General features: G+C 43.3%; 1 protein-coding gene across 2 annotated transcripts in view; it reads right to left on the bottom strand.

Moving 5' to 3' along the window:
- The window catches only part of Pik3ca (phosphatidylinositol-4,5-bisphosphate 3-kinase catalytic subunit alpha), a 67,156-nt gene that overhangs the window by 24,054 nt on the left and 29,192 nt on the right, over positions 1-13,910 (bottom strand). Inside the window, exons 2-6 of one of the 2 annotated variants that reach the window (XM_052180663.1) lie at positions 5,367-5,790; positions 4,374-4,583; positions 3,618-3,868; positions 1,676-1,921; positions 953-1,038 (exon numbers count right to left, since the gene is read on the bottom strand). In XM_052180663.1, coding sequence (XP_052036623.1) covers positions 953-1,038; positions 1,676-1,921; positions 3,618-3,868; positions 4,374-4,583; positions 5,367-5,718 — 1,145 coding nt within the window. In that variant the 5' untranslated portion in view covers positions 5,719-5,790. Of the gene's footprint in view, positions 1-952; positions 1,039-1,675; positions 1,922-3,617; positions 3,869-4,373; positions 4,584-5,366; positions 5,791-13,910 lie in introns of those variants that run through there. The other variant, XM_052180664.1, reaches the window with a different exon arrangement.

Consider the following 13,910-nt stretch of genomic DNA (forward strand, 5'->3'; position numbering starts at 1 on the left):
TTCTTTGGTCAGGGGCGTGTCAGCGAGGCCTAGGCTGGCTCTGAGCAACTATGTGGCTAGAAACCGAGCTCAACTCCTGATCCTCCTCCCACAGCTAGTACAAGTCAGCATAGTGGCAACTACTATGAAATCTTACTTCTTCCTTTTCTAAATGTTACTCTTGGTTCTGAAACAACAGATTATTCCGGGGCCCCAGTTTGAGGCTCCTGGAATTCTTTGGATTGGTTCCTCAAAAATACTGTTTGTTTAAAATCTCCCACAATCAGCCCATGCCATTCTAGCAAACAAGGAGTATGAACAGGATATGAAACTGCTGTCCTGCGTACCATCTATCATCAGTGATGCCCTGATTGATCTACAGGCTCAGGTAAGGTGACAACTGCCTCTCCTCACCCTGACAGACAAGGGACTGTCACCCTGAACTTGCCCTAGGCTCTAGGACACTCACTGATCAATGCTGGAAATAGAATAAAGATTGCCTTTTTTCTTTTTTGTCTAACTTTGTTGTGAAACTCCTTTGCGGTTTCATTACTCAGCTCTACTACATTCTATAAAGTACATCTTCAGTCAAGGGGTTGAGTCCTATCCTCAAGTCTCTCGCAAGAAAGACAAAGAAGCAGCAGGAGGCCTGCAAGCCCTGGACCACCTTTCTCTTCCTCAGTGCCTCAGCAAGAATGAACCCTGGGTGCCCAGCAACCTGCTCCACAGCAGACTGTCCATCTCAAAGACTCTCTAACTGATTCCTAGGTGTCTGTTCTTGGGAGTCACTTGAAGGAGGCTGCCTTAAAGTTCATGAATAAAGGTCTTGAATCAAGAATAAGACTTTGATCTTGAAACAATTGACAGATGGAAGCCAGTCACAAAAAGTCCTTATGTTCTGTATGTGAACAACGGAAACACAGGTAACTTGCATCAAGCTAATGACATGAAACACGTGTAAACACCCTCTTACCTAGGATTGGAACAAGGTACTCTTTGAGTGTTCACATTGTCACATAAGGGTTCTCCTCCATGGTAGATACCTGTTCGAACATAGATCTAAAAGGAAGAAAGAAAAATGTCCACTATATACATGTATATAGATACAGACATGTACACTACACACACACACACACACACACACACACACTCACGCGCGCGCACACACACACAGAAACATAGGAACATTCAACAGAACCAGTCAGTTTTACAATTCTGAACACTATGAAGCTAACATAGCTGCAAGCCTGTGGCACTATACATGAAATACAGAGACCTTCATTTTTCTAAGATAAGCTAGTATCAGGGGTTACTTCAGACTCTTGAAGCCAGAGGAATAGTTCACAAAGACACTAAAAGCTCTGCTATGAGATGTCAATATTCTCATTTATTGGGATTAAATAAAGACTATAAAAAGATCCTCTTTAATTCTAATCACTGTTTTACTCTGAAATAGAATCTGAAAAAAAAAAAACTGACTTTAAGAAGCCTACAATTATGGGTATTCTAATTATAGACAGAGCCATAGTTGGGTGAAAGGTAAGGCAGGTATAACCCAAACAGAATTCGTGAATTGTTTATATTTTCTGAGATTAGTGTTTTTTTAGTTACCTGAAAAACTACAGAGGTCAATAGCTTATATTGTGCTCAAAAAGCTAATTAAAAAAAAAATGTAAACATCAGCATTTGGCCTCACCTTATCAATGTCTCGAATATTTACATTCACATAGGTTGCACAAAGAATTTTTATTCTGAGCGCGCTGTTTATAACCCAGAGGGATTTGGTGGATGTTTCTCCATTCATGTAGGGCGTGGCTGTGGAGATGCGCCTGGAGTAGGAGGGCATTGTGAAGCTGTCGGTCGGCAGCTGGGAGTACAGGCTCTCCTTGGCCATGAGCATCAGGTTGGGCATCCGCCCCAGCATTATGCAGCTTCTGATGTACTGTAAGAGACCACAGGGTGAGGGAGGGGCCTCTGCACACGGCTCTTCACTCCCAGATACCACCGAGGAAGCATATGAGCACTTACACACTGATTTACAAAGGTGACTCCAAAAATTAAACATAGACCGCACCTGAAGAGTAGCTGTTTATTTATAATGCAGTTAGAATCTCTGAATATACTGATATAAAATAAAAAATTAGGGCTGACGTTTGACACTGTTATTTTACTCTTAACTGCAAAACATTCCAACAGTATCAGAAGTGATCATTGTAACAGAAGAGCAGCTTCCTTTGGTAAGCCTGACAGTGCACGTCAAACCTGACACTTGAGCCTTTCTCAGGGTCAGCCCACCCTACTTCCTCCAGGCAGTTCCCCAGAAACACATGTATGTAACGGAAACACTAAAGCCCACAAATAAGCAGGCGTGGCTCCCTACACTAGCAATCCTAGCACTTGGGGAGCAAATAGAGGGAGATGAGTGTTCAAGGCCATTCTTAGCAATACAACCAGTCTGAAGCCAGCCTGCGCTACAAGAGACACTGTCTTGAACAAACAAAACCCCAAACAATAAAGATAATAGGTAAACAAGACTCAAAATAACAGATGTTTTTTTAAAAAATGTTAAAACCGTAGGCCTCAATTTTGCAATAGCAGGAAGCACAGGGCTCAAGGTTAGGCACATTCCTCCATCCCTGTCTGCTTCATTGAGAGGATCATTTCCTGAATAGGGAGCTCACCAAAGGCCAGGCTGACTGGTCAGAGACTTCAGAGATCTCTTGTCTCTGCCTTCAGAGTCAGACACAGGTTGTCAAGCCTGGCTTTATGAGGTGCTGGGGTGCAAGGCCAGGTCCTCCTTACACTGACACACCTAACACTTTACCAACTACTCTATCTTCCCCAGCCTAAGGGAGCCCAAGTATGTATGTGGACTTGTGTACTTACATGCACGTGCCACAGAGAGAAGGTCACAGGACCCCCAAATTTGGCTCTCACTTTCTACCATGAGTCCCAGGGATTTGACGCAGGCGGTTAGGCCTGGTAGAAAGTGCCTTTCTGCACTAAGCCACCTTGCTGGCCCCCAGACATGGATTTTTAGCCTGTGTGACTCTATATACATCCTAACTTCCTACTTTCCCACTTATTACCAACTAAAGGCCAGTGTCTGTTTTATTAAACAGTAACTGGTGTGTGTATGCTATCATTGCTTCTCGTGGGGATTTATTCAGTGAACAGAGGAAGAGAGGAAGAAGGTTAGTAGTATATTTAGTAAACCAAGATTCTATTTAACACTGTCCCCCATCCTTGCTAGGGGCAGGTAGGTCATGAAATGAGTAGTTTGTAGTTAGTGTAACTGCTACCTCTTCCAGCTCTAAAATGACTGCATTATTAAACATCACAAACATAAACAGATGGGGGCTGGCTGAGAACAAGGAGATCAGCAGGTGTGAGTGAACGCATTCATCCCTGTGGGGGGACCATGAGGGAAACACATAAAACACGCATACGCCTTAAAGGAACACTAGAGCGGATAGCTCAGTGGTAGAAGACTTGGCTGGCATTCACTATCAGTATTAAGCAAACTTCAAATATGCTAATAAAAATAAGCTTACAAATGGTGTCTCCTAATATTAACTCCCAATCATCAGAATCCATGCTAAGCACACGTGCAGTTCTGGCTCGGGACCATCACTCACCTTGTACTGACTCAGAGGGTACTTTTCTAGGAAGTATTCATCACAGCCACACACTTTCAGAATATACTTGCCCTGGTATTCTAAGACACAGAGTTTCAGCTGCTCGGAGGATAACAACATGCTCCGAGTCTTTTTCCTGATGGCTTCAGCAATCACTTGCTCTGGCACACAGTCATGGTTGATCTTCAGAGTGTACTTCTGCTTGTCGTTGTTTGGAGAGACTATTACCCAAATCACCACTATGATTTGTCCTGTAACAAAAAGACACCGTCAGGTGCCTCACTGTGTCTATTTCATTTCTCTGAAGACAAGTTTCAAGAAGTGCTCACTGTTCCTCTAAGCGTAACCAGAAACCATGACTAGTCAATCTAACCAGAGGTAAAGAGCTGCCTAAGGACACAGCACCCAAGGCTCCTTCGAGTGGGCTAGCAGGTCACAAGGACCCATGGCTGAGCTTAACGCCACAGGAAACTCTAAAGACAGCCAGCTCTAGTGCTGTTAGCATTCTAGGCAACGTGAATTCTAAACTCAGTGCCTGAGTGTTAGTGAGCTAAGCATTCACCAGGGGGTGAGTCAGTCGGTAAGGGGTGACGGAGTGCCTGCTATCCTAAAGTTAGCACTCCGCACTCAGCTCTCAGGGCGTGGCAGTCCTGGTCTTAGGCTCATGATCCAGCTAGCAAAAGGCAACTGTGCCGCAGAAATCGCAGAAATTGGCACAGCACTAGGTTCCGCTGCAGGACCAGCTCGTCTCCTTACCTTTATCTAACTTGTTGTAGATGTGCTTTGGCAGTTCTGGGGAAGACTCGACATTTGGAGGGTACACATACATTGCTCTGCTGTGAGGCGAGTTGAGATCCCGCAGGTCCACGGCTTCTTTGCAAACATTCAGAATGTTTCTTCGAAAGTCTTGGACTTCTGGATCTTTAACCATATCGAATTCACACACTGGCATGCCAATAACAAAACCTAAAAAATACCGTGTTTACAAAGAATGTAGGGCAGAAGTGGTTTTTACAAACTGAGAACTGCACACAGTTAGAAAAGCACAAAAGGGGGCTGGAGAGATGACTCAGTGGCTAAGAGCACAGACTGCTCTTCCAGAGGTCCTGAGTTCAATTCCCAGCAACCACACGGTGGCTCACAACCATCTGTAATGAGATCTGATGCCGTCTTCTGGTGTGTCTGAAGACAGCTATCATGTACTCATGTAAGTAAAACAAATAAATCTTTAAAAAAGAAAAAAGAAAAGAAAAACACAAAGGAAAAGTTTCTATGAGCTAAAAAAAACTTTGATAAGTCCATTTTTAAGAGGATAGCCAAGACTACACAGTGAAACCCTGTCTTGAAAACACAAAAAAAAAGAAAAGAAAAAAGAAAAAAGAAAAAAGGAAAGAAAAGAAAAATAAAGTTGATGAGGCTTTAAGCATTTTAATTATATGTATTGCCCACATATTCATCAATATTATAGGACCTTTATCAATGTTTTCAGAGTAATAAAACCTGGCTATAAGAAATCTAAGTCCGCCTACTAATTGTATCCCTTAAGTAAAATCCTACAGAAAATCAAAGTGCTATGAAGTTCTATAGCTCAGTAGTAAAAGAAAAAAACACTTTATACTTTTAAATAGAAATCTACTTAAAGATTACAAAGGTAATAATTCAAAGTATCTTAATAGTAAAATAAAGAGCAGCATCACAGTTATTTGCAGTGTAGCAGTGACAGTGTCAATAGCTGAAATTGTGTCATACCAATTTCTCGGTTGAGGATCTTTTCTTCACGGTTGCCCACTGGCTCAATTACTTTTAAAAAGGGTTGAAAAAGCCGAAGGTCACAAAGCCGTCTTGTTTCATCAAAAAACTCTTCCCTTTCTGCCTCCTGGGTAACACTTACGAAAATGTAAGAAGATTCATCTTGCAGAAGCTGATGGAGAGGGTATTTCCTGGCCTCTTTGAATAGTTCATGTTTGATGGTGACTAGCGTGGCCTCACGGAGGCACTCTAAAGTCACTATCATTCCATTTGGGAGTAAACATTCCACTAGGATTCGTGGGGGCATCAAGTGGATGCCCCACAGTTCACCCGAGGATGGTCGTGGAGGCATCGTTCTGACCCTCTGCAAACTTTACATAGAAAAGCGCCTTGTGGAGTCAGAAATATGGCTGTCCCCAGTGCCCTGAACAAGAGAAGAAAACCACCAGTTAGAGAGAAGCAATCCCTGTTCACACAGACGATGGACGCACTGAGAAGTGTAAATGCTCACTTCCTATTGTCTGACCAATCTGAGCAGTAGTAACTGATGCAAGGGTTTTAATCTAGATGTTGCTCTGGAGTAGGCTACAAAGATTTTATTACAGAAGACACTAGAAAAACAACCTGCATTTAATTAGATGTAATGAAAACTTAAAAATATTGAATAGGATTTCTAAGCTTGGGTCTCATAAAAACAAGCAATGGAAAGAACGGAAAAGCAAGCTGTAACTCGACCAGAAATTATCACTCTTCAGGCTTGGCGGTGCGGGCCTGCAACCTCAGCTCCTTTGGCTGAGGCAGGAGATTTATTTGCAGGTTCAAGGCTCGCCTGGAACACTTAGCAAGTGTTCTCAAGAAGCAGCAGCCAACAGCTTAGGGATGTGGAGTCGCGGGGCACTCGTGTGGCCCACGTGCAGATGGCTTCTGCCACTTTTACCATTGCCACTCCATCATCTTAGGATGCAACAGACATGGCAGATCTTTTAGATAATGGGTCCTCACTTATTTAAGCATAAAACAGCCAGAAAAACCCAAATACTCCTTCTTTCTCTTCACCCAGCATATGCAGCAATGTGAAATTAAATGGCTTAGTCTTTCCATCTTAAATCTTTGTAATTTCCCTAAAATCGTTTTTTATTATTTTGAATTCTGTACCTCTGACTGTGTAATGCGTGCGTGTGAGTGCGGGTGCCTGTAGAGGACAGAGGTAAGAGATGCCTGGAGCTGGAGCTACAAGCAACAGTGAGCGCCTGATGTGCTGACAGAAATAGAATCTGCTCCTCTGAAAGAGCGGGGAGCAGTGTACACTCTTACCTGAAAGCCATTTCTCTAGCACCTGCCACTTCCTTTCTATGGGGTAGGGGCTGTTTTCTTTTCTTTTTTTTTTTTTGTCTATGTGGTACTTTTAGCCCACTCTGGGGTTTTGTTTGAGAAGATGTCTAAGACAGTCCAGTCTGTCCTTGAATTTTTAATATAACAAAGACTAGCCTTGCCTGATGTTCCGAAACTGCTAATCCCACCTACTGACTGTTGGGGTTATGGGTGTGACACAGTGCCTGGCTTCCAGTCTGTTTTTAAAGGTATTCTATTTTTGCATGTGTGCGTGTGTGTAACTGCAGCAGCCAGAAGAGCATCAACTTCACACAGTATGTACAGGTGAAGTTACAGATGATTGTGAGCTGCCTGATGTGGGTGCCAGGTAGTGAACTCTGGCCCTCTACAGAGCACCAGGGCTCTTAACTGAAAATCCACCTCTCTGGCCCCTCATTTGGTTTGGTTTTGGTTTTTCACAACAGGGCTTCTGTGTAGCCCTGGATGTCCTGGAACTCACTCTGTAGACCAGGCTAGCCTCTGCCTCCCAAGGGCTGGGATTAAAGGCTGGTGCCACTCCTAGCCCAATTTGTTTTTTAAAGTATATTGTTACATAACAAAATATCATCAATTATTTTCCTTGAAGCATGGTGATTAAGCTATGTCTTAATATTCTTGAGATGGACTGTTTTAGATATTGATATGACTAATTCTCTGTGTCAGTACAACCTCACTTCTAGTTAAGTACTTACAATATTTTAAAAATTGTTAAGCACTATTAGGATTTGAAAGACTCTCAGTTTTAGATGACAACAGTCTTGGGGATTCATTTGAAAGGTGCCATTAAAACCTTTAGAATACACAAGTTTACGGTGTTGAGATGGCTCGTTGGGTAAAAGTGTTTGCCATGAAAATCCGATGACCTGAGTTCAATCTCTGGGTCCCCCAAGGACCCAGCTCCCAGAGCTGTCCTCTGAGCACATCTGGGCATGCTCAGCCCCCCCCCCCCCACACCTCCTCTTAGAGAGAAAAGAGAAGACACTGTCCTGCAGTTTCCAGGGTCTTCTCTCAGTGAGACTGAGAAGTCAAGCAGCACAGAAGCAAAGCAGGGGACGCCAAGTGAGAAGGAACTCAGAGGGCTGGGCGGGGCAGCAGCAAGGAAGAGCCTGCGCTGCTCTTGCAGAGCCCTCCCCAGGTTCAGTTTCTAGCCCACAGAAGCTCATAACCACATCTAATTCCAGTTCTAGGGAATCCAACTCCCTCCTCCTCTGGCCTCCATCCGCACCAGCCATGTACATGGTGCAGACAGACATTCAGATGAAGTACTCATTTACATGAGATAAAAATTAAAAAAGAAAGTGGAACTGTAGAAATGAGTGGGAAAAGGCCCAGACATCTTGCTAATGTGGTCACTCTATCATGTGGCACATGATACCAGCACATAGGAGTTATAGATGATACTGGTTCCTCACCAAGGGTGTGGTCCTGACTCAGGACCATGCTGGGTGCAGGGTAGGTAGTGTCTTAAGTAGGGTTTTATTACTGTAAAAAGACACCATGACCATGGCAGTCTTACTAAGGAAACCGTTTACATGAGGCTGGCTTGGAGTTCAGAGGTTTAGTCCGTTACTGTCATGGCAGGAAGCATGGCGGCATGCCAACAGGCATGGTGCTGGAGAGGGAGCTGAGCGCTCTACATGTGGATCCGCAGGCAGCAGCAGGACAGTGACACTGGGTCTGGCTTGAGCATTTGAAACCTCAAAGACCATCCCAGGGACACACACACTTCCTCCAACAAGACCATATCTCCTCTAACAAGGCCACACCTCCCAATGTGCTACTCCTTATCAGCCAATGGGGGTCATTTTCGTTCAAACCACCACAGTTAGGTAAGAAGAATGAGACCAATTTTTATCTAATAAAGTCTAGAGTGTGAAAATCATGTGCTATGTGTGTGATAGGAACTACACTCTGAATTCCAGAGCAGAAGAAAAGCTGTGATGGACAGATTATATAAACAGTGTGTGTGCCGAGCTGACTCAATGGAAGTGGGGAGAGAAAACAGCCTACAGAACATAGTATAGAAACAGAGGAATTAAACAGGGAAGGAAGGAAGGGGCATGCCAGTCTACAAACCTGCCTCCCTTCAGTTTCAGGTCTACCAACGTCTAACCTATCCATCATAACCTCCTTTACTAAGTTTTCCTCTCCACCTCATTCCTACCCTCACTGTCATGGGTACAGACTACTACAGCAACCTAAATGGTCCCTTGCAATGCTCTCTGCATCCTTTAATTCATCTTCCATCCTAAGGCAGTATGGCCTAGACTAAGATCCCAACCTACTTAGATATCTGCACTATAGCTGCTCTCAAAGATGGACACGCCATCCTGAGGTGCCCCGCAGTGACAGCACATGGAAGTGGCAAGGCAGAGGACTCCTGCACGCACTAGCTTTCTGTAAGCCCTGGGAAACAATGACTGGAAGATCATGACTAAATATAAGAAGAATATATTCTGATAGGTGAAAATACCCTTCAAATTTACAGAAGAGATGCACTGGAGCAACCAGATGTAAAATGTAATTATTTTGTCTCTCATGCTTTTACTTCAGTGTGTGCACTGCTCCTGTATGTGGGGGAACAGTTGCTGGCATTGCTATCTTCCTTAATGATTTTCCACTTTGTTTTATCACGGGTTTCGCCATGGCCTAGAGCTCCCCCGTAGGTGAGGCTGGCTGGCCTGCAGACCTCAGGACCTGCTAATCATCCCCTCCTTTCCACGTCAGACCATAATGTGTAGTTTACCGTGGGTGCAGCGCTCAAACTCACGTCTGTGGGACAAGCACATTTACCACTCAACTATTTATCCAGTCCCATGTATTCCCTGTATTTTAAAAGAAAATTCACTGCTTAGTAAAAAGATCAGGAGAATCAAATCCATATGCACAATTACTAACTGCACTTGAACTGTGACTTAAATGAAGGCTTTAAATATACATTTAACTCCTCCCCCAAAACAAATGCCAAATGAGGACCAACTTTCTGCAAGCATAAAAAAGTTCAAATACAAACAAAACTAAACCACAAGCCACACTAACACAACAGCTGTTTATGGTTTTCTTTACTGAATAGTGCTACAAAGTCCACATCACAGAATCACTGAACATCTACTAAATGCAATAACCCAGAATCTCATTTGTTTTCTAGGAACAAAAGAGAAGGCTAACAGGATAGACAGGTTATTGATTTTATGGCCTACTGTACAATGGTATGGTTATAGGTTGTAACAGACTTTTCACAATTTAACTCTCTTTCCATTGATAAGCAATGCGATCATAGCCATAATTCCTTGAAGATTCTGAAAATTAGGGCCTGACCAGCATCACAGAGATCACACAGCAGGCAGGACAATACCTCTCTATCTGTTTGATGGCTTCTGCCTTCTCGTGGCAACCTCACTCAGAGTAAAGCTGTCACCCCAGGGCTCGCACGTGAGGTGTAGGCAAAGCAGAGGACCTTACGACTAACACTTCAGTGCTGTGTCGGTAACAATCCTCTGGGGTGTAGGCACTAACACAAAGATCAGAGATGTAACCAGTAGAAAATGGACTTTCATTTAAGAAGGCTGCTGAAGATTAAATCCCTGGCCCCCCACGTGCAAACATTCTATCTCTGCTTTGCAAACAAAGTTTCATTATATACTCCCAGGCTAGCCACTGACTAGCTGTGCAAACTACGCAGACCCCAACTCAGTACTCTTGCCTCAGTCTCCTAAGTATTTGCATAATGGATGCATGCTATTACAGAAGGGGAGACGCTACAGAAAAGCCCACTGGGTCACAATGTTGGGACTATATGTTCATTCTTATACAAAAGAGTTTCTGAGGGCAAGATCTTATTAGCCTAGGCTGACCTGGAACTAATTACTCCGACCTCTATGTCTCATGTGCTATATTAGGTTTGTGCAATTATGTCCTCCTGAAAAACAAAGACAGAAAGGAAAAGGAAAATTGGCTTTGCTTACCCTAGTACTCTACTTACATACATAAACTGTTCCAGTAAGGTGTTCTCACTTTCTCAGAGGCATGCATATGTAATTTATTCCCTGTCGGTGAGTCACATTCCTCATCAAGTTCAATCGCTGTGCTGCCCCATAGCCCACAGCAAGCTTGTGAGAACTGGAAGAATACCCTGTGTCTTCTACCACAGGATGGTCACTCTCAGCTCGGGCCAGCTGCCAGGCCACTGCGGCACACCCTGCTACTACTCATGTCTAGCTGGATGCCACTTTATACCAGACGATGAAGCAAAACCATTACCCAACTGTAGTTTGGAGACTTTATGTAACAGGTGAACAAAGCAGAGATTATCTCTGACTTTAGAAATAAATGTTTAAAACGTAGTTTTAAAAACTACATACTCTATCCACATCAGAAAGCCATGAGCACTGAGTAAGCCACTTGGAGACGTCTATCTGTAAGCTCAGGTGCAGCTGTGCTGTCTGAATTGGCAGTCTCAGCACCCAACAGCCACGACTGGTCAAGCAAGCACCTTGTATTTTCTCGACTAACATGTTCTACACACACAGAAGGTGCAAAAGTTTTTGGAATAACCAGTATGTATTTCTGATTCTTATGTATTGATATACACAAGTACTTCCTACCTTTATGCTTCAATCAATGGGAAAACTGTTTAGTTTTATATCTCTATCACACTCTTTATTTGGTTGCTAGCGAAAAAATAGAAATATATTTTCCAAATCTTTAAATTTCCAAGCGAGTCTTTAGTCTTAGAGAAGAAGAATTAAAGATGTCCTTGTAGGCTTGCTATAGAAGCAATGTGAGGGGGCTGGAGAGATAGCTCAGCAGTTAAGAGCACTGATAGTTCTTCTGAAAGTCCTGAGTTCAAATCCCAGCACCCACATGGCGGCTCACAACCATCCACTGAGCTCTGACGCCCTCTTCTGGTGTGTCTGAAGAGAGCTACAGTGTACTTATATATAATAAACAGATCTTTTAAAAAAAAGCAATGTGATTCAAATATACTTAATTCTTTTTGTTTTGTTTTGTTTTGAAAACACGGTTTCTCTGTGTAGCCCTGGCTGTCCTGGAACTCACTTTGTAGACCAGGCTGTCCTTGAACTCAGAAGTCGCCTGCCTCTGCCTCCCAAGTGCTGGGATTAAAGGCATGTGCCACCACCGCCCAGCCAACTTAATAATTCAATAGTCTGATGACCCTATTTGAAGATTATTATAAATACTTTTGAGTTAATTAATCTTTTCCTTAATGTTATCAGCCCCTTCAGGTGTTTATAATGTAGCTTTACACACTCATTATATCTAACTTACTAGATTGTAATTTTTTCCAGGATTTTGGGAAAGTTGACACAGAAAATAGAAAAAAAAACAGAAAAGAAAATTAAATAGAGAACTAAACTATGAAATTATTCCAGGACGCCCCCTGCACATATGTAACAGATGTGCAACAACTGGAGCACCCCTGCCTGTTGCCTGCCTGTGGATTCTGTTCCCCTAACTGGGCTGCCTTGTCTGGCCTCAGTGGGAGAGGATGTACCTAGTCCTGCAGTGACTTGAGGTGCCAGGGTGGGTTGGTATCCAGAGGGGCCCTCCACATTCTCAGAGATGAAGGGGAGGAGAAGATGGGAGAAGGAGTCAGGAGGGGGGACTGGGAGGAGGGGAGGGCTGTTAAAAAAGTTAAATAAATAAATAAATAAATAAACAAACAAACAAATAAATAAATAAATAAGGAAGGACAAAAAGAAATTATTCCAGGGAAAACATCAAGGGCTGGAACGATACAGCAGTTGGGATGTAAGCAAGAGCTGAGGGCATCTGAAGAGAACAGAGTGCTCACTCTGAGGCCGGCTGCATGGGGATGGGATGTCTAATTATAAACATCCCATGGAGTGGCGATTCTTGGGAAGCAAGTGTCCTTCAGCACCATGTTCTGGGCCCCAGTGCTGGCCTCTGAGACTTCCTTTCTGTAGAGCCATTGAGCAGTAGCTGGAACACGTCCAAAGGGACAGCTGTGCTATGCACACACTCTGGAAAGACGCTCCATCCACTTCCTTCAGAAGGCTGTCCTTCACTGACCTTTACAAGCTAGCTATGAGAAACAGGCTTTCAATGACACACGAAGATCTGGAGAGCAGAAATCAAATTCTCATGCCAATATGTAGGGAACTCTAAACTCCTAAGTAAGGCTGCAATTTGTTTTCATATTAAATTCACATCCACAGAACTGTAAAAGACATTATGAAAATATATTTCTGTAATCATTAAAGCAATAAATCAAAAGTTTCCTGACTGGTGGCGCACACCTTTACTCCTAGCACTTGGAAGGCAGAGGCAGGTGGATTTCTGAGTTCGAGGCCAACCTGGTCTACAGAGTGAGTTCCAGGTCAGCCAGGAATACAATAAGAAAAACCCTGTCTTGGGGGAAAAAAAACGTTTCCTGACATGAGGTCAATGGGCGGCTTAGGGAGTGTCTGTGTTGATAACATTTTTTAAATAATGACAATGAGACAATGAGGATCTAGGTGAGCAGTGTGTATAAAATATAGATTTTACAGGGTCTCATGTTGCCCAGGATGGCTTTGAACTCACTATGTAGAAAAAAATTACTTTGACTGCTGATCCTCCTGCCAACAGGGCACTAACCAGCTGATGCAGCTAAAATGTAGACTTTTAGGACCATGACCTGAACAGGCAGGATAAAAGAGTCTAATGTGATAGCAAAATCAATTTCACTTCAGAGCCACTAATGAATACAAATTAGTAATACCGGTTTTAAGTTGCTAGGTAAAGCGTGAACTTAAAAACACAACTATACAAACCGTATCTTGAAATGTGGGGTAGAAAAATTTAATTTTATAGGCCACAAGTGTGGCTCACTGGTAAGAGTACTTGCCTAGCATGCTTAAGGTTCTGGTTTGATTCCCTACAAAACCAAAAGTACAAGGACAATAACAACAGCAAAATCAAATTCCAGGGTGCACTAAGATAAACTAGCATTCACACTCAAGAGGAGAGGAAGCTCGAGGCAGCTGGAGACAAGCTGCGGGGCAGCTTTCACCCAGCAGGTGCCTGCACTGGATGCCAGAGCAAAACAGTCCAGGTGAGGGCTTCAGAAATGCAATTATGAGGAGAGTGCAGAAAGGACAGGAGGACTTGATACTCGCACATGATCTTAGTTATACAGTGCTCTCCTGG

Source organism: Apodemus sylvaticus, chromosome 4 (assembly GCF_947179515.1).
Source record: "Apodemus sylvaticus chromosome 4, mApoSyl1.1, whole genome shotgun sequence".
Classification (NCBI taxonomy): Eukaryota; Metazoa; Chordata; class Mammalia; order Rodentia; family Muridae; genus Apodemus; species Apodemus sylvaticus.